The 21,238-nt window shown below is 42.5% G+C and overlaps 1 protein-coding gene across 2 annotated transcripts; it reads left to right on the top strand.

Annotated features, from left to right (window-relative positions):
* The first annotated feature begins 1,891 nt into the window (after nucleotides 1-1,891).
* Nucleotides 1,892-19,969, top strand: SNAPC1 (small nuclear RNA activating complex polypeptide 1). 2 transcript variants are annotated; one of them, XM_042451886.1, is made up of 11 exons: nucleotides 1,892-2,137; nucleotides 3,848-4,007; nucleotides 6,365-6,505; nucleotides 8,158-8,265; nucleotides 10,765-10,923; nucleotides 12,365-12,433; nucleotides 14,154-14,216; nucleotides 14,341-14,485; nucleotides 16,369-16,482; nucleotides 17,617-17,723; nucleotides 19,220-19,969. In XM_042451886.1, the coding sequence occupies exons 1-10, from the start codon at nucleotides 2,010-2,012 to the stop codon at nucleotides 17,694-17,696; spliced, it is 1,167 nt and encodes a 388-aa protein (XP_042307820.1). In that variant the 5' UTR covers nucleotides 1,892-2,009; the 3' UTR covers nucleotides 17,697-17,723; nucleotides 19,220-19,969. The 2 variants fall into 2 exon arrangements, with proteins under 2 accessions (XP_042307820.1, XP_042307829.1); XM_042451895.1 differs by lacking the exon at nucleotides 17,617-17,723 and having other exon boundaries at nucleotides 1,900-2,137; nucleotides 19,220-19,964.
* The last annotated feature ends 1,269 nt before the right edge of the window (nucleotides 19,970-21,238 follow it).

Here is a 21,238-nt window from a genome sequence, read left to right as displayed (position 1 = left end):
TAACCCTAGACCCACTGCACCAGAGACCCTTTGGATGTATAGGACTTTCGGCTGCATCCGCACTGCAGAAATTATCCAGTTTGACTCCCCTTTAACTGCCATGGCTGTGGAATCCTGGGATTTGCAGTTTGGTGAGGTATTCAGCCTGGTCTGCCAGAAAAGTCTGGTGCCTTGCCAAACTACAAATCCAAGGATTCTGTAGGATAGAGTCATGGCAGTTAAAGTGGTGTCAAACTGTTTTATTTCCTGCAGTGCAGATGCACCCAAAGTCACTGTTCCCAGGCTTCTTTTCAATATGGGGAGGAAGAGAGACAGACCTGTCACATTTCCTTTTACAGATGGAAAAGCAAAAGGGGAAGGTAGTTTTGATTACAATTGTGGGCAGGGAGGGGAGAAAGTTCAATCACTCTCTCCTGCTCTTTTGTCCTTTATTCCAGTTTGCAGCCCTCCTGAGATTGGAAGTTACTTTCATGGACTACACCCCCTCCAAGGAAGTCCTCCTTTTCCAGGACATATCCTCCATTCCAGCCTTCTGTCCAGGGTAATTCCAAAATGTCCCCCATTTTGAGCACGACTAAGACGCAGAGCTCTGGTGCCACAACAAACTACAGTTCCCAGAATTCCATAGCATTGAGCCATGGCAGTTAAAGTGGGGTCAAACCAGATTATTTCTGCAGTATGGATGCAGCCCTAGACCCGGGTGTTGATTCACCAGGGAGCCACTGATTCTCTCAGTCTAGGCCATTTTGCAGAGGATGGACCTGGCAAAACTACCTCTGGAATATTCCTTGCGTGAGGAAAAACCCTATGAAATTAATTGGGTCAATGGGGGATTTGAAGGCGGACAGACCGGCATGCGCATTGATGTGCACAAATAGTTGGATTGCATGTGTCTATGCGCAAACACATCCCAGCTGGCTCTCAACTTATGCTGACCCCATCCATTTGTTGTTGTGTGCCTTCAAGTCGTTCCCAACACATGGCAACCCAAAGGCAACCCTATCATGGGGTTTTTCTTGGCAAGATATGTTCAGAGGGGGCTTGCCATTGCCATCCTCTGAGGCTGAGAGAGTGCGACTGGACCAAGAATAAGACCATTCCAAACATAATCAAGTTTCTTCAGAGGGGTTTTTGCCATTGCCCTCTTCCGAGGCTGAGAGAGTGTGACTTGCCCAAGGGTCACCCAGTGGGTTTCCATGGCTGAGCAGGGATTCGAACCCTGGTCTCCAGAGTCACAGTCCAGTGCTGAAACCACTACCTCTCACTGTCTCTCAGGGGCCCCACCTTTGGGGATTTTCCCCTACAACTTTCTGAAGGTGTTGTTGGAGCTGCTCCTGTGGCCCTGCTGCTCTTAGGGATGGCCATGTTTTCTGAAGGGTGGGCCATTTCAGGGTCTGTGGAGAGAACTCTTGTCTGAGGCCCAAAACACATTGCAGAAATAGCCCAGTTTGAGACCGCTTTAACTGCCCTGGCTCAGTGCTAGGGAATCCTAGGAACTGTACTTTTGGGAGACATTTAGCCTTCTCTGTCAGAGAGCTCTGGTGCCACAATAAACTACAATTCCCTGGATTCCCTAGCACTGAGAATCAAGTTTGAGACTGCTTTAACTGCCCTGGCTCAATGCTAGGGAATCCTGGGAACTGTAGTTTGTTGTGGCACCAGAGGGGACTTGGCCATAGGATATCATTGGGGAATACAGTACTTGCCTAGTGGCTACAATGTGTCTGTCTCTTTAAAAAAGAGAATAAGGGGGGCGGGGCCAGAGGGAGGGCCGTCGCCCTGATCGGCTGTAGCTCCGCCCACTCGCTCTAATTCTTAAAAGGGAGCCGAAACGTCGCGAGAGTTCTGAAGCGGGAGGATTGGGAGCGACGCAATTGGCAGAGAACGGGTTAACTTGGTCTCCTGTGATTGGTCAGCTGCGCCGCGCATGCGCACTCCAGAGCTCCGACTTGCTGAAGGGAAGGGAAGCCGGTTTGTTTTGCATTCCTCCTCTCGGAGCGGCTGCAGCCATGAGCGGTTGGCCGGGGCTGAGGACCGACTGCGAGGCGCTGCTCGGGCGCTTCCAGGAGGCCGAGACCGTCCGCTTCGAGGAATTCGCCGCCTTGTGGAGGCAGCAGCGCTTCCACACTGTGTTCTAGTGGGTCCCTTTTCGCGTCCCCTCCCGAAAATGCTGCTTAGAATAGCAGAATAGAGTGGCACTGTTGCTTCCCTTGATCTGGACGCTATACTTCTATTGATGCAGCCTAGGATCGCATTGGCCTTGTTAGCTGTCGCATCACACTCTTGGCTCATGTGCTACTTGGGGTCTACTTGGACTCCCAGATCCCTTTTCACACATGGCCTCGTTCAGCCTCCTCTTGGCCTCCTCTGGGGCTGGGAGAGTAGCTGGCCCAAGGGAATACCATTCAAAACATAACGTTCTTAAGGGGGAGGTTGCCATTGCTCTCCTCTGAGGCTGAGAGAGTGTGGCTTGCCTTGCCCTGTGATGCTGAATAATACAGTTCAAAACAGATCAAGGCTCTTCAGAAGCGATTTGCCATTCCCTTCCACTTCAGGTGGAGAGTGAGTGGCTCGCCCAAGAGGAATGCCATTCAAGACATCAAGTTTCTTCAGAGGGTTTTTTTGCCATTGCCCACATCTGAGGCTGAGAGAGAGTGGCTTGCCTAAGGTCACCCAGTGGGTTTCGTGGCTGAGCAACACTCAAACCCTTGTCCCCAGACTCCTAGTCCAACACTCAAACTGCATTACCATGTTCCCCCAGAAATAAGACACCGTCTTATATGTATTTCCCCTCAAGGGTTATTTCAGGGAGACGCGTGGGCACCCCTTCTTCAAGGTGTTGCTGGATTGCATTGGGAGCTCAGAGTCTTGTTCTGCGTCAGATTGTCCTGAGATCAACCAGTGGATCTTGATCTGCCTTTTGCCCACTCTTGAGTTTATCCCTTATTTCATACCTATGCGTTGTATTCATATTTATGGTGTGTTCAATGGGGTATTTCTTCCTTTTTTGTAAACTGCAGCTGATGATGCAGAACATGAAAAATAATACAGTTTTCCCTTCACATTTGCGGCTTTGACTTTTGTGGATTTGATGACTTGCAGGTTTGATTAATATGTTCTTTCTAGGAATCTCTTAAGTCCTCCAGCGCAAATCTGTTGGAAGTTGACCATAGAGTTATGCTGGAAAACCTAGGTGTTCAGAGAAAAAACGTCTTTAGGCTCTTGCAGGTCCTCCAGCATGTGGCTGTGATCAGCGTCTGGCAGATATTGGCCATAGAGTTGCATTGGAGGACCTGGAGATTCCTAGAGAGGTGTTCTCTTAGATTAAAAAGAATGGTGTCTTTTTTTAATTTGCAGTTTTCCCACATTCACGGGGGCCCTTCACCCCTAACCCCAGAGAAAGTAGAGGGACCACTGCAATTACAAAGATAAATATAGAGATAGCTATGCAGGCTTCATGGAAAGTGAAGGGTGGGATTTGATCCTGGTATAGATGCCGATAGTTGCTTGAGGTGGGCTTATATTTTACACTTTCTTTCTCTGCCCTCTCTTGCGTGGTGACGGAGGGGGGGAACCATTTGTAGGCTTCCATATACTGCTGTATTGCAGCTTCAGACATAGCTGATGGTGGGGGATGCAGGGAGATGCTGCCTGAAAAACTGAACCACATTCCCTGTCTTCAGACTTTCTTACTACCATTAAAATTCAACGCTTCTACACTGCTTGTATTTCCTGATGGATTTTGTACCCCCCTTCACTTTCTTTCTGCCGTTAACATGAGCTATTCTGTAATACTAAGGTTAACTTATTTTTCCCCTGATTTTTCTCTCTATTCTCTTTTGTCCAGTGGTAAAATAAGGACTCCGGAGCAGATTAAATTCACCAAAGAGGCTTTAGCTCTGGTGTGGCCGTACTTCTTGCCTCCGTACACTTTCCAGATTCGAGTTGGGGCCCTCTATCTTCTGTATGGATTGTACAACACACAGTTGTGTAAACCAAAGCAGAAGGTATGTCATGCTTTAACCTGTTTCCTTTCAATCCCTTACTATCTCTGCTGACCTTTGTTTGCTGTAGTAATAGAAACGAAGTAACCGTAGCAGTTTAAAATAGGATTTATGTAATAGTAGGTGGGGATGTGAGCTGTAGGTGAGAAAAACCATGGGTTCAGGCTCTCATTGTAAATTCATTGCAAGTGGTCTCAGGCAATCTGGTATCTCAGCCTGTCTTGGTCATTTTCTTTCTTTCCATCTTCAGTAAATTTATACCACGCCGCCTTTCCTACAGTGAGCTCAAGATGGCATACATGGCTCTCCGCTTCTCCATTTTATCCTCACAACAGTCAGTAAAGAAAGTTAGGCTACCAGAGAGATTGACTGACCCAAGGGCACCCAATTGAGTTCCATGACCCACTGTTGACTTGAGCCTGGACTCTTAAGTCCCAGTGAAACACTCCTAAGCATTATGCCACTCTGCTAGTGTAGATGCTCTAAAGATGAATATATATATATATATATATATATATCATGTTGAATAATAATAATAATAATAATAATCACTCTCCGTGTTTTTTAAATTAGTTAAAAACCTACTGGGATACAGAGAGCCAGCATGATCTAATAGTGGATGTGACTAGGACTCAGGGAGAGCAAGTTTTGAATCCCCACTCGGCCATGTAAGCCAACTGGGTGACCTTGGGCTAATCACAGTCTATCAGCCTTCGACAAAAGCAAGGGCAAACCCCCTCTGAACAAACCTTGCCAACCCCCCCCCCCCCAAAAAAAAAAACCACACACCAATAATCCCAAAACCCTCAATAGGGTTGTCTTACAGTTTCCATAAGTCAGAACCAACTTGAAGGCACACAACAACAAAGCTTGTTAGTTTTATCCCTAGTGGACTTTTTATATTTGTGATTGTAGAAGTACAGTAGTAATCATGACTTCTATCCCATTCTGGGAGGAAGGTGGCATATAAATTAATTAAATAAAATAATAAATGAAGCAATAAAATAAATAGTTTGACCATTTGACATGCTTGATATCTCCACTGCTTATGTCTATATTTATATCTTTAATGTTTTTTAAAAGATTATTTCTGGTACCTTTTGCAGCAGATAGACCAGTATATAAATCTGTTGCAGCAGACAGACCAGTATATAAAACTTAAAATGGAGCTTAAGCCTAGGTTGCAGTGGCAGGGGGGGGGTGTTACTTGACTGCTCCTTAGAGCAAATTCCCACCTATAAGAAAAACAGTATAGCTCAGAGAAGTCTAGTGAGAACTCTTCTTTCTGATCTCATAGCTTTTTGTCTACAATGAACATTTTGCATCAGGGAGCTTTTGGTTAACTGAGTTCCAATGATCCCTGTTTTGAAATATTGCAGTTTAGGTTTGCTGCATCAGCAAGGAGGAGTTGTTAGTTGTGTGTATTTAAATGCTGATAGGTAGGCAGTATGAGGTAGTGGTTTGAGCATTGGACTACAACTGTGGAGATCAGGATTTGAATTGCTGCTCCGGCATGGAAACCCACTAGGTGACCTTGAGTCCAGTGGCATCACTAAGGTTGCTGCCACCCAGTGAGTAACTCATCGTGTCACCGCCCCCATTAACCACTTCCCATTTCACACCATACAGAATCCTTAGTAATGCTTTTCTGCACTAATGTTAATCATAAATCATAATTCCCCTATATCACTAAATGTAATGCTAATAGTTGTAATATAAACAACTAGCAAATTAAAATTACACCTTCAAATTACAATATGATATACACAACCTAAATGTATTTACATATATATAGTGAAGATTTGGATAAAATGTGATGTTTTTAAAGAAAAATTTAAAAAGGATAATTTAAAAAAATCGGTTCAAAATAAATTAAAAATTTTGAAATTTAAAACTTTAATTTAAAAAAATCTGGATCCTCTCTCCTCCCACTGAACTTCACCCCACTCCCGCCATGTCTTAAAGCATTTTAAAGGGAAGTGGGTGAATGCCACATCCCATTTCTGCCAAAGGGGGTAGGTCTTTGAGGAGCAGTGGTGACCCCCTCCCCCCCCCCAGTTAGGACGTCACGTGCTGCAGACCACACACGCCGCCCCCCCCCCCCCCCAGTGATGCCACTGGACAAGTCATGCTTTCCCAACTCAGAGGAAGGTAAAGACAAACCCTCCTCTGAATAATTGGTGACCAGAATACCCACCTTAGAGTCACCACAAGTTGGAAATGACTTGGAGGCTCCATAGCAACAGCAGCAGTGTATTTCACTTCTTTCAGTTAGCAATATAGGCTATTAATGTGAACATTGTGTTTAGGCTATGTTTCTGATTTAAGTTTGAGGAAATAGTTCTATATTTCTATTTCAGATCAGGGTTGCTCTCAAGGATTGGGCAGAAGTCATTAAATTCCAGCAGGAACTGTTAGATGCACAACATTATGATGCTGCTTATGTCTTCAGGAAACTTCGCACGGACAAAGCATTCTATTTCACGGCAATGCCAAAATTGGTGAGTTTTCAAATCTTTAATTAGTTTTTGTTTGTAACTTGCAAAGAGCACTGCTGGCGTTTCATTATCTGGAATTCTGTCTTTCTTTCTGCCTTGATGTGTACCTGGAGCTCCCTCCTTCAAGCAGAAGCAGATTCTGTTACCATTCTGTTATCAAACATGTGCTTCAGGTTATGTTCTTTGCTTTAACAAACATCACATGCCTTATTGTCACATGGACAATAAAGCAGAACTAGATATTATGCAGTAAATACAGTGTGCCCAGGTCATATGCAGATGTGCTATTCATGACTTTCAGCGTATGCTGAAAGCTGCGCGCTGGAAAAGGCAATGGCACGTGTGCCATGCCGCACCAAAAGTACAAGCCCCATTGTTTTCAATGGGGCTCAAGCATTCATGGAATTTCCCTTAAACAGTGGGTGGGGGTGGAGGTCCAGGACGGATCCCCTGCGTAAGGGAAGGGCGCGCTGTACAGCTTTGTTATTTGGTCCTTGGGTTTCCCTTGTAATACTAATACATATTCCCTTGTAATATGGTGTAGGGAAACGTTGGATGGGTATAGAGTGTTTGTTTCTTCTTTCACAATTGAACCAGCCTTCAGATGTCTCCATTGTATTAAATGCTCTTCTAGACTTGGATTTCCCCGGGAGAAAAGGGAAAATTCCAGGAATTTGCTGATGAAAATTGTTTGGGAGATGCCTGCCATTCCTTCTTTTTTTATGCCATAATAAGTGAATGGGAAAACTAGTTTGCTAAACCATTGGAATTAGGTGCTGAGTTGGAAGGGGTAAATACAGAAGATGGAAATAGACACCCCAGCCTTGTGGGTCGCAGCTTGAGTTAGAAAAAAAACCAGGGCTGGTAGATCTTTGTTCTCCTTATTCTGAATCAACAATCCCTGGGATAAGGGGAAGAGTAATTTTTTAAAGCAGGAGCGGGCAACTGTGGAAGGCTAGGAGGTTGTGCCCCTGCTCCCCCACAAAAAAATTATTCCCTCTCCCCAAACACCTTTAAGAGACATTTCATTATGTTTTGGGTTTCAAAAAAGGCATCTCCTGGGCCTAAATTGGCCTGAGGGGGGCGACATAATGGGTAGAAATGCCCCCCATGCCCCCAGTGAACATTTTGGAGCATTTTGGGTAGGAAAAACAGTTTTAATTTTATTTATTTTTTTGTAAAAAAGTATTTTTGTCCCCTGGGGGCCACAGAAACGTCCCTGGGGACGGCCTGTGGTGCATGGCTCCACTTTGACAAACTTCTGTTTTAAAGACATTGGAAAGGTGATAGAATACTGAGAAGTACTTTTACAATTTATTATTTAATTAAAAATACAAGATAGTGTAGAACAAAGTGTCACTTTAAGGGTTGGTTGGCATGAAATGATTATATCATATTTGTAATTGAAAAACAGCTTGGCTGCTCTCATTTTCTAGGAGCTTGGTAGATTTCTTTATGACTACCTGATGCCACATTTTGTTCTAAAGACATATTTACCTTGTTATGATTCTGAGAAGAGCAGTACATACTTTGTCGAAACGATTTTCGTGATGTGATAATGTGTGAAATGTCAGTGGAGTTACATTAAGTTGCTGGGTTTGAATATTGAACTTTTCCCTTATTTCTTTTCAATCCTGATATGACCCTCTGTTTAGCTTTCATTTAGGACAAAAAAGAACATGCATGATAAAACTGAGATGAAGAGTAAATTTAGGGATCCAACTGATCGAGTTGCCATGGTTAACCCAGAGGAGTTCTTAGAGGTATCATTATACAGTATTATTTTGTTCTTCTACCACTGCCATACAAATGCTGTTGTATGGCAGCTTCTTTTGTAAGTCCTTATCTATTCATTGTTTTCTCTTGTTACAGGTATTAATTTGTGGTCTTCCACATATAATGTGTTGCAACAACTGTAGTAAAGGAATAAATTTAAAAATACTGCTGTTCTGTCTACATGCTCTACTGTGTGTTGGCTTACCAAAAAAAAAGTGTCCTGAATTTTAATTGTATGTTTTACCAGTACCTACCTAGAGCAGATGTTTCACTTTTTAGTTTTCACAGCTTAGTACATCAGTCAGTCCTAGAAAAAGCTAGTCTCATGGATTGCTTTTTACAAAATTGCCCCCACTTATGTTTTCTGTGAACCTGCTACACAACCTGGTACGGTCAAAACATTTGTAGTCTCTTCAGTCTGATCAGGACAGGAGTAGGGAAGGAGATTGGTGCTGGGGGCCCAGGTAACCTTCTGTCCTCTGTCTAAAGGCCACCAGTGCCAAGAGAGACAGGTTATATGGGGAATCAACAATTGAGTGGAGGCCCAGTAGCAAGGTCTCAGCCATTCCAAAATCCATCATGAGAAGCCAAGTATCACAGTAACCAGAGCTACAGGGGAAAGGAGCAAAGAGATATAAAACCTAAGCCAGTCTAGAGGTCAAGAATCCAAATAAATTCACAAGCAGGAAGCCCACAAAAGTCAGGGAGAACAAACAGTTGTGAACAACAAAACCTTCTAGCAGCTACTTTGGGATTTATAGCAGCTTCACTTTGAGATATCAGGTGCTTGATTGCCTTATGTTTCCTATTTAAAAGGCATTGGCTTCTTTGCTATTGATCCTTATCCTGCTAGCACCCTGTAAATGATGGACATACCTCTGTGGTGTCCATCAGTTCCAGCTGAGATGGGGGCTGCTCTGTTGAAGTTGCTCATCATCTGATTGAGCTACTAGCTGTTCAGATTGTGTGGTGGTGGGGACAGCCATCATCTGGAACCAGAGGTTTTTCTAGATCTGACCTGTGATCCCCTGGGCTCCATAGAATAAATTATGGTATGCTACCCAGATTAAAGCCAGTGTGCCTAATCTCATGCCCTTCTCATCCTCAGAAATGCTTTCCCCTTTCTCCATGGCTAAGGCAGCACAGAGTTCTGTTTCTTGCTTCATAAGGCATGCTTATGCTATCTCCACTCTTATACAAGATTAAAAGGGTGTTCCTTCCCCATTCTGCTTTCATCTGCAGTGGGGAATGAAAGTGGGGTGGTCAGGAAGCCAGATGGTATCTCTGGTTTCATTCTGAAGATAACAGTGGGGTCCCCCTACCTGCAGATTATTTTCTCATAGGGAAATGCAGGTTGCCTGACATTAATCTCTCTAGTTGATTGAGGCTTGAGGGAGGGGGCAGAGCCTTGGCAAGAGGAGAAGAATCTTCTGGGCTTCCTGCAGGCTGGAGTTTCCCTTATCTATGTATTTTAGCACGTTAGGAGCGTTTGTGAGCTGATAATGTTCTCTTCCTGTACGAATTTCCCCCCTTTCCCTTTATAGGATAAAGTTTGCTTTAGCTGCAATTGCACTTTTAACCAGAGTTTAAAATTATGTGGTCAGAGCACACTTTCCATGTTCCCTTGCTTTGGAGAGCCAGGTACAGTTTATGTGGTCAAAGCACACTTTCCATATTCCCTTGGTTTGGAGAGCCAGGTTACAGTATTACATCTGTTTCAGGTTGTTGATAAAGGGAAATGCTACAAAAGATTTGCTGTAAAATCCAAGAAATTGTTTTCATAGAAGTACAGGCATACCTCAGACAACAGGTCTTTCTATGCCTGCCAAGCCCCCCTTTCTTCCATGTCCTTTGTCTAGCTAGAAGTTTTTTAGCAGCATTACCACGGGAGGATGCTGAAGGAGGGCTTGAGAAATCCAAACACAAACAGAAGCATATCTGCAATAAATGCAATAAAATTTGAACAGGGATTCTCTAGCCAATCCAACTGTAGCCATCTTTCATTATTTGAGCTTTTTTTAAAAAGTAGCATTGTCACTATTGTACCTGGTCAACCTGCTACTCCAATATCTTATCTCAGTGCATTCTTTTCTGGAACTCTGTTTTATTCCTACTGGAAAGCATATGGGTGTAATGCATAAATCCAGCATTATGATAGGATGAAGATTAAATATGGTGGCTACAATCCCATTCGTAGTCCTAACTAAAGTAGGTCCATTGAGACGTCAATCAGATGTAAATAAGTGTTAACTCTACTTGTGCTACAACAGGATTCAGTAAACACAGATATTAGCATGAAAGCCAAGGAAGCAGAAACACAGCAACAATAGGGCATGAAGAGTAATGAAAAATATGACAAGAGTCTCAGTTCTTAGTGGCGCATTCGTTATGGGATGTTCAGGTTTTTTTATTGTCAGGAATTGGGAAAATGTCACTGTGTAACTAGAAACGTTGTCCTGACAGACACACATATTTATCATTTTAAGGAAACAAAGAATGTTCATGAACACTATCAACAAATGAAGTGCCTTATCTCCAGAGACCAATCTCAACCAGACAGGGCTATTAATTTAATAAAAGATGACTTCCCAACCAATTTCATGAACATATTTTTAGAATATGAGCAGTGGCAGAAGAATAAGATGGTAGGTAATCTTACTTTGCTTGTGTTTTGTTTGAGGTTATTTAAATGACTTGAAAGCCCTTTCTTTTTTAGAAGTTGGAATCAGTCACTTAAATATGTAATGTACTTTACCCTAAAGACAAATCTCTCAGGTAAGTCAAACAGCACAAAAGAAAGTAACAGCAACCACACAAGGAATACATTGATGTTTCCAGCAGTGGCTGAATCATGATAACCAAAAGCCAGATTTGTTCGCTCAGGTCTTACATTTTTTCTCCTAAAAAAGCCCAGGTAAGTTTTGAAGAGAGGTGTTCTTCACTGGGATTATAACTGAGAATGCTGCTTTATGCATCTTGGATGTGCAGTCTTGGTTTATGCATTGCATATTCTTTGTTCTAGGGATCTATGGGGCATGTACATTAATATGTGGGGACACAATTATTTATTCCTTCCACTGAAATGAATGCATGCCTTTAATTTTATGAGTCCTTGGACTACTTAGGAGGCATGAATTAAAGATTTCTAGCCTCCCACTGTGCTGCATTAAACAGTACAAATATTAAAGAAGTGTTTTCATGTAGATAATACAGTCTTGAGTGTGATGGTTGCTTAGAAATGAAACTGAAAAGATACGGGCAGGAATTGGTTTAGGGCTTTAGTTGCTCTTGTGTGCTGTCAAGTTGTTTTTGACATAATAGCAACTCTATCATGGGGTTTTATTAGCAAAATTTATTTAGCGTGGGTTTACCATTGCCTACTTCTGAGGGTGAGAGAAGGTGATTTGTTCAGGATCACCCAGTGAGTTTCCATGGCCAAAGGGAGCTTCAAACCCTGATCTCCCAGAATCCTAGTCCAACACTGAGGCTGCTATACAACACTGGCAGTCTAGGGCTTTAAATCTGATGGCCATCCAAATCATGATGACAGACAAGAGTAACTCAGAATGTTTAGAACTGCTTTATAATGTTTGTGGCTACTTTTCTATTCCACCTTGTTGCAAAAGATAGATCCAAAGAGATACACTTTAGTGTGCAGAAGCTAATGATGGATTGTACTATTTGTGGGGCAGGGGAGCAACCATCATTTCCATTTATGTACCGTAGCCAATCCCCTGGCCAGCATCCTGTACAGAGCCACTTGTGCATTCTACACACTCCATCCATTTCATGATTTGCTTGCATTATTTGGCATAAATTGAACATTAGCTAATGGTATCATTCCACTTGGGATTGGGAGTCTACCCAGCCTTCTTTGTACCCTTAAAGCTTACTGTTGGTGATGGGATCCCTTTTTTGGTGTCATAGAAGGAGAGGTGGTGGTGGTGGGGAGAAAGCTCCCCCATGCTAGTAGTGCATACTGGGACAGTGCTGGATTTCAACCAAAGTTGCCTAGAACAAGGCCATCTCTAGACCAAGGCCTGTGTCTTCTTGTCATCTTTCATGGTGAAATCTTGTATTTTTCAGGAGTCATTCTTGGCTACTACAGTTGAAGAAGGGACAGCTAAAAGAGGACATTCTTCACAAGAGTCGGAAGTAAGGAAATTTGCTTATTGTGATGTCTGAAATTGTGGGGCAGCTTGTAGGCCACAACATCAGCATAGTGCACTATAGAAATGCTTGTAATGTATGTTGCATTATTTATTATATTAATGAATACTGTGAACAGTTTAATTCCATATTTAATCTTCATTTTGAGGTAGGTTTTATCTGTATTGTTCATCTTTAAAATTGTAAGCTTTCTCAAATCCTAATTTTGGGAGAAAATCATGATGACAATAATATAGCCTAGCATAAGAGGCCCTTTATGCAGTTAGCTCTACAACAGAAAACCAAGAGTTCAGGAACTGTCTTGGAGAGCAATTCTGTCCCCTTCCTAGGAGTAGGAAATTGTGCAAAGCCAGTCATATGCACAATGCAGCTGACCTTGAGACAGTTGCTGTTGCCCTGGTAGGGCGAATCTCCCTTAGGTTGAAGTTCTGAAATGGAAGTCCCTATCCCTAGAGGAACATCTGTGTGGGCAAACTATTGAAATGAGGCCATTCTGTTTCCTGAAAAGCAACTGTAAATGAAAATGGTTAGCTTAATTGTATCGTGTGTAGACATGTTCCTGGGCATTGTTTCTTAAACAGAAAATTTGGTACCAGAGGCAGACATAATATGGAAAGAATATGGATAGATTTCTCCATCATAAAAAAAGGCCAGTTGACACTATGCTTCTATTGGTGCAGCGTAGAATTACATTGCCTTTTAAAGTTGCTGCATCACACTGTTGACTCATGTTCAACTTGTGGCTTACTAAGACTCCTAGATCCCTTTCACATGTACTGATGTCAATCCAGGTGTTCCCCCATCCTATAGCTGTACATTTCACACACACACACACCCAGTACATTTCCCCCTGTTGAAATTCATTTTGTCAGTTTTGGCCCAGCTTTCTAATCTATTAAGGTCATTTTAAATTTTGACCGTCTCCTCTAGGGCAGTGATGGCGAACCTATGGCACGCATGCCAGAGGTGGCACTCAGACCCTCTCTGTGGGCAAACATGCTGTCGCCCTAGCACAGAGTTTGCTAGAGTTTCTTACTAGAAAGCCAGAGGGACGTGGCACTTTGCAATAAATAAGTGGGGTCTGGGTTGCAGTTTGGGCACTCGGCCTGTAAAAGGTTCACCATCACTGCTCTAGGGTATTAGCTATCCTCCTAATTTGGTGCCATCCACAAATTTGATAAGCATGCCTTCCATTCTTTCATCCAACTCATTGATAAAGTGATAGCACTAGGCTGGGGACAGAACCCTGTGGCACCGCAGTGATCATTTCTCTCCAAGATGAAGAGAAACCATTGTTGAACACCTTTTGGGTTCAGCTGGTCAACCAAATTACAAATCTACCAAACAGTTGCATTGTCTAGTCCACATTTTGCTAGCTTGTTTGCAAGAATATTATGGGGGACCTTGTCAAAGGCCTTACTTGAAATCAAGATATCCTATATCCACAGTATTCCCTTCATCTATCAAGATGGTAATTTTATTTTTAAAAAGAGATCAGATTAGTCTGGCATGACTTGTTTCTCATCCTCCCAGTGCTGATGCTGCTAAAAACATTGCTAGATAGAGGAGAAGGGAGACTGGTCAAGATGAATAATAATAATAATTAATAATAATAATAATTTGGGGTGGGTGAGGAATTAAAGAAAGGTAGGAGCTGTATAGAAGGGAAAAGTGTAAGTAATGCTGGTGATCTTTTCCTTCTCAGGGATCTGAAAGAGCCAGAGCATTAGCTGACATCAAATCGAGATCATACTCTACAGTTGCTTCAGTAAGTGTTTACAAATACTAGTTATGAATAAATCCCCACAATACAATTTGATAATTGTTGTATAAACTGGTATATATACTACTTAGAGCTAGCTTCCATTGTAGCTTATTTAATTTTTTTAAAGGCTTCCAAGTCAAGACGACATCGTCAAGTTAAGCTAGAGTCTTCTGAATCGGGATCAGATCATGGGAAAAAGACATCACCTAGAGCTAAAAAAGTTGGACAGAAGTTACAACCAAGAAGGAAAAATGAAACTCTGAAAACTAGAGGTAGTTTGCATCAAGGAGTATGGTGGGGAAGTTCCTTACTACCTGCATTCGTTGATACTTTGCTTTCTAGCCTAGTTCAGAGTGCCTATTGTAACATAAATTACGTAGGGCCCTACTCTAAGAGCACCTTCTCTCCTACAGTCTATTCTGGGTAGTAAAAGCAGGAGCAGAGGTTCTGTTATCAGTGCTGCTACTTTGATAAGTTTATAGGAGTTGTAATGCATGAATGTGTGGTGGACCCTCAGTTATAGAACTCCTTTCCCTTTGAGGTGCTCTGGCACCTTCATTATATGTATTTTGTTGGTATGTCATGATGCACTTATATACTGCGTCTGTTGGAAAAAGATGAATGTATTATCCTGCCTGTCACCTTCCTGTTAATTATTATTATTATTATTTATTGTTAACCTTTATTTATAAAGCGCTGTAAATTTACACAGTGCTGTACATACAATCTTATTAATTGGACGGTTCCCTGCCCTCAGGCTGTATGCACTCAGTTTATAGGACTGTGCTGTAAACTTATGGTGGTTTTGTTTTGTTTACACACCCACCTACTCCTTATCTTGGGATCGTAAAGTAAAGATGTATTTAGCATGCAGGATTCCTTGTAAATTGGAGAAACACAAAATTCTTCAGGATTTATCTTCCTTGGCTTATACCGTATTGCCCAAACATGGGTCAGACTAAACCATCATATGGCTTGGGAGTTCTCATATGCCATGGGAAAGATTATGTGAATTTTCCTGTCTGTGTGGCTGCTCCCATTCTCCCTCCTGTCCCCCATGCTTCTGGTGATCATGTGGAGTATACATGGGCTTTGTACTGGCAGCCATCTTAAGCATCAGTAGAGAAGAGTAGGAGCAATCATGTGTAAGGGCTTAAGTGCAAGTTCTATGCATACCAATGACAGAAGGCATATTGTGGGTTTTGCTGCCCGCCAGTATATCTACCATCTGACATAAATTTATTTTTGAATGTGAAGCCACAGGATAAATGTTCTGATAAATCCACTGAAAGAATATCTCTACTACCTCAGCTCCTGACTTCTAAAAGCAAAGAAATAGATTGCTTTTGCCTTTAGGAAAGGTGCCAGTACCTTCTTCTGTGATGAATACCAGGGCAATGCCATCTTCTGTGATGAACCACTGGAGAAGATGTTCATCTGTAAGACTTCTCTTTGTACTTATGATATTAAATGGCATACTGACCTGAAAAGGTCTCCTAATTGGCCATGGAGTCTGGTGAACAGGACCAAGCTTGATTTAGCCATAACTTTTAAATAACATGAATTACAGGCTGGGTCTCACTACATTATTTGTAGTTTCTTTCCTGATTTCTCAGGCAACAGCTTTGCATAGAATGTTAGAAGATAACCTCTTATGGTTTAAATATGCATTCTTGGTTCTGTAAACGTTTTGTCAACAGTTAATATGGCCATTATAGATAAGGAAAAATAATACGTATCTTGTAAAGGTGAGATGGTAAAACAGAGAGACAGAAAAGGCAGAGTTCTGAAATGATACAAAGTTTTTACCAACACTATGGGCTGAAACATATTGTTTGGTCCCAATTAGAGTAGCTCATACCCATCAAATCAATTGTTGAATGTTAAGTTAACACATAGAGTCCTGTGGTGGGAGAGAAGTGGAGTAAGAAAGAAAGATAAATAGATAAATCCCATTGGCTCACTGGATTGCCTGTAATCAGGACTGACAATAGGATTTGGGTTTATCCAAGATACTGACAGCAGAAATTAACTCTTTTCCCATGTAACAGAAGATCAGAAGTAAAAGGATGCCTGAAGAATGTATGAGCTGCTGACTTGAGTATGGAAATGAACTGGAAATAATTTCTCTTTAATCTTACTATAATCCTTGCAGCCATGTTGCAGCCTACAGGGGAGCAAAGTATCATGAGTCTGAGCATGCCTACGATAGCAGAGGATGATGCTGAAGAAGAAGAAGAAGAAGAAATTGACCAGTACTCTGATGAGGGTATGTTGGTGTGTGTTATAGCAATAGCATTTACATTTCTATATAGCTTTCCAGTGAAGTCAGCAATCTCTAAGCAGTTTACAATCTGTAAGCCAATTTCTATCAACAAGTTCATTTTGCTGACCTATGAAAGGATGGAAGGCTGAGTCAACCTTGGAGCTCTGGGATCGAACTCACAACCTTATGGCTGCAGTACTGGCATTTAATCACTGCACGATGAGGGCGCAGTTAGGAATTAGGGAGAGGGGAAGAAATTACTGTGTGGGCTAGTGGGTCAGTTCTTTGCCAGAATCTCCCCCACCCAAAGATTACTGTTTGTGAACTTGTCATGGCCAGCCACGAGGAGGACTTGGAGGACGACAAGGAGGACTCAGATCGCCAGGTACAGGAGGAACCTGAGGCTGTGCCAGTCCCCAGTTCTGCCCTATGAGATCCCAGCTCTGCTCTCCCAGCCTCAGTGGATTTGGCTCAGCCAGACCCTAGTTCTATGGGATCTTCTCCAGTGGAGCCTGGGTCTCAACCACCCAGCCTTGCCCCAGTAGAAGTTCCAGACTCAGGAGACATAGGCACGTTACAGACCGCCCAAAAACGGGCGGTCTGCTGCCGCCGTCATTAGCTGCGCCGAGAAGCCCCAGCGGCCAGACCGCGAGGCTTCCCGGCACAGCTAAAAAGAAGCGCTGAAATGGCACTTCTTCTTGGCACCTGGAAGTGGCGGCGCGAGGCGCGCATTCACAGCATCACTTCCACCGCGCGACATCTGGACGCTATGTGTCCGAGATGTTAAGATGGTGGCGCCCGTGTGGACGGGCGCTGCCATTTACTACACACTTGACACGTGCTAGGGACGGGGCCGGTTAAGAAGGTAAGACCCTTCCTAACCCTAGCACGCCCCTTTCTAACCCTAGTACGTGCAGAGCGCGTACTAAATCGCGGTCTGTAACACGCCATTGGGCAGCAGAGCATTGAGATTCTTACCTTCACCCAGAAGAGATCAGAAAGGGCGTGCCTTCAGCATTCTAGGAGGTTTGCTGAGAAATGCTCATTAGCCACTCAGCAGCTTGTGATAAGGGAGCTAGATATAAGACACCTGGCAGATGCTGAGGTCTCTTGTCAGAGTCTATTGGTTCTCTTTAGTGGCAGCTGCTGGATCTGAGTTCTGGTTTCCTAGACCTTTGACTGCCTTTGAATCCTTAACCTTGGACCAGACACCTTGACCAACCCTCTGACCTCGGACTGGACAGGTAGTATTGCTCTCTGTAATCCTGAACTTTGGACTGGCTAGTGGTTTATTTTATTTGGACGTCGTTTGGCATTTTTGCTTGAGGAACTGCTTCTTGGCAGCTCAGCGTGGTTTCCTTTTGCAAGCAGGCTCTTATCAGCTGTGTGTTGGCAGCATTCCGGGACAGAACTGCTAGTCACAATAAATCTCCTGGCCCTCCTTCATTGTCCCACTGAAGAATATTAAGCTTTTCTACCAAGAATGCCTTCCTTCATCCCAGCTCTAGAAATAGGGCACTTTGGATTATCCACTAGAAAGCCTAAAGCCTGCCGGAAGAGAACCGTCCTAAGTGCCTTCTTAAAGGCATCTAAGGTGGTAAAAAGACAGATTTCTTCCAGCAAGTCGTTCCACAACTTGGGGGCTATGGCAGTAAATGCTCTGTGGGAAGTTGTTATTAACCTGGTCTTAGCATATTCCAGTAGTTGCTTTCCTGATGTTATGAGAGTGTGGGGTGGATTGTGTAGGGAGAGGCGTTCCCTCAAGTAACTTGGGCCCAAGCCATGTAGGGCTTTAAAGGTAATGACCAACACTTTGTACTGCGCCCGGAAGGTAATCGGCAGCCGATGAAGAGATTTTAGTACTGGTGTTATATGGTCAGACCTAGGTGTTCCGGTGACCAATCTGGCTGCTGCATTTTGAATCAACTGAAGCTTCCCAACTTGGTACAGAAGTAGCCCCATGTAGCGTGCATTACAGAAATCTAAACGAGAGATTACAAGTGCGTGTACCACTGCTTCAAGGTCCTTTTGGTCCAGGTAGGGACACAGTTGGCGTATCAACCGAAGTTGGTACCAAACATTCCTGGCCGTCGCATCTACTTGAGATGACAACTGTAGAGACGGATCCAGGAGTACTCCTAACTTCGTATTTCATCCTTTAGGGAGAGTGTGACCCTGTCCAGGACAGGTTGCGGGTTTGAACTCACAGCATTGTGGCTGCAGTACTGATATTTCACCACTGTGCCACCAGGGTTTTTTGTACAGATGTGAGAGCTGGACAGTGAAGAAAGCAGATAAAAAGAAAATAAACTCATTTGAGATGAGGTGCTGGAGAAAAATGCTGAAAATATCATGGACAGCCAAAAAGACATGATCAAATTGAGGCTGTTGTACTTTGGCCACATCATGAGAAGACTTGACTCACTAGAAAAGACAATAATACTAGGGAAGGTTGAAAGCAGTAGAAAAAGAGGAAGACGGCAAGCTAGATGGATAGACTCAACTAGGGAGGCCATGGTCCTAAATCTACAAGACATAAGCAGAGCAGTGGAGAATAGTGAGGCTTGGAGATGTCTCAGAAGGCTACTGTGAAAGCTAGACAGCCTGGTCCTACCAACTATGGCCTTTTTATTCTTGGTGTCTACAAAATAGGGCAGTTTTGCACTATATAACAATGGTCTTGTTTCTACTGCGTGCTGAGTTCTTGGATGATAACTTCTTTTTGTATTTCTATTTTCAGATTTTATACCCACTAAGATGAAGAGGACTTGTTAAGATTCCATCCAGATGGAAAACATCATGTGTGAATTGGCTTAGTGTGAATGAAATGGGATTTCAGCTGGAGAGCAGGTGGCTTAGGACAACACTGTAAACTGCATTCCTTTAAAAAACTCACCAAGGCATATCAGTTAAGAGTTTATATTTGAGGAAATAATATTGTATATTTGATGCAACATAGTTTTGAATGTTGCAGAGAGAATTTCATCATTCTGTGCCAACATAAATACGTACACATAGAAATGGCTTTGTAATGTTTACTGTATGTAAAATTGGAACAACTTATTCATATTCAATATTTGGTTAAAAACATCTTGTTTTAAAAAATATTTTAACCATGTTAATCAAAGGGAAGAATGCTTTTACTGCTCCTGATGCTTGTATAAGTGATTATGTAAAATAGGTATGTTAATTAAATTATTTTTATGTAATTTTCGTTGTGCCCAAGTCATTTTTGCTTCCATAGCTATATAGAATCATAGAGACCACAAGGGCTTATCCAGTCCAGCCCCCTTCTGCCATGCAGGAATACACAGTCAAAGTATTCCCAACGTGTTCAGCCTGTTGTCCACCAAGTCTCCTAGAATACTTCTGCATGTACTGCCATCAAGCCAGGTGTCCCCCATTCTATATCTGTTCATTTCATTTTTACTGCCGAACTATGATATCCTCATGTCTCCCTGTTAACATTCATTTTGTTAGTTTTGGCCCAGCTTTCTAACCTGTTAAGGTAATTTTGAATTCTGCTTCTGTACTCTGGACTATTAATTCCTAATTTGGTGTCATCTGCAAATTTGATAAGCATGCCCAATATACCTTCATCCAAATCATTTTTGTTTATTGTTTTCAATCTCTCTAGCAAGCCTGAGTGTGTACTGCACTTTAACTTTTCTGACATTTGTGCTTTTGAAACCTAGGGTCAATGTCACTGGTAAGCAGTCCCCCCCCCCCCTTTTCTGTTTGGTTAATATATTCTGTGATGAAAATGGCAAGGTTCAAAAGTGAGTGGTGGTTTAGATACTTGCCTGTGCTCTTGAATCTTTCAATATTCCTGCAGAAACATGTGGGAAGTGGTCCATTATAAAAAGTGATTTGTCCTCTGGTTTAGAAATAACAGTAAATCATAGTTTCAACCAAAGGAGGAGAGGAATTTGCTTTCAAATTTAAATTGCTGCGCTTGTCATTATGTCAGGCCAGTTTGACAAGAACACACTTGCTTTAATAAAACATAACATAGTTTATTGTTTCATTAAATTATAGTTTAAACTATAATTTACACAATTGATACTTGTTGGAATAACCACAGTTTTTATGTGGGGTACCTGAATGCATAGTACTAAACTGTTCTTGTTTTGTGTCTAAATTATGCCAATAACTGCATGGAGTGTTAAGTGTGATTTTATTGGACTACTTTTTCAGTAATGTAGATGTTATCTGTGGGCTTACAGAATTTATGATAATTTTTTTCCATCCTTGAGGCCATTTTTTGCCCAGTTTATCAGCATTTTCTGGATGAGCAGTATGCCGAATATATTTTCTTCATGCTATGCAGCTTTTGAGTCTGCAGTAGACCTATGCTGCATTTGGTGCTCCCCCCCCCCCCCCCGGTATTCCCATAGCAGCATGCTGACTTTGGTTGCTTTGTATAGCAAAATCCACTTGTAATGTCCTGCACCTTCTTCAGGATACAACTCTATTTGGGTCTGCCTTTGGAAACCATAGAAAAACTTCAGCAGGTCCTAAATTTTGCAACCAGAGTTTTGACCCTGGTTGGTTATAGGAAGCATATACCACTCTTGGTGGAACAGCTTTACTGGCAACCTGACCATTTCCACGCACAGTTTACAGTGCTGGTATACAATCATAGCATCCGAGAGTTGGAAGAGATGCCAAAGACCATCCATTCCAACCCCCTGCCATGCAGAAACACAGAATCAAAGCTCTCCTGACAGATGGCCATCCAGTCTCTGTTTAAAAATCT

The sequence above is a fragment of the Sceloporus undulatus genome, chromosome 1, assembly GCF_019175285.1.
Source record: "Sceloporus undulatus isolate JIND9_A2432 ecotype Alabama chromosome 1, SceUnd_v1.1, whole genome shotgun sequence".
NCBI lineage: Eukaryota > Metazoa > Chordata > Lepidosauria > Squamata > Phrynosomatidae > Sceloporus > Sceloporus undulatus.
The sequence above is the reverse complement of the archived record's forward strand: the minus strand, read 5'-3'. Positions and strand labels throughout refer to the sequence as shown.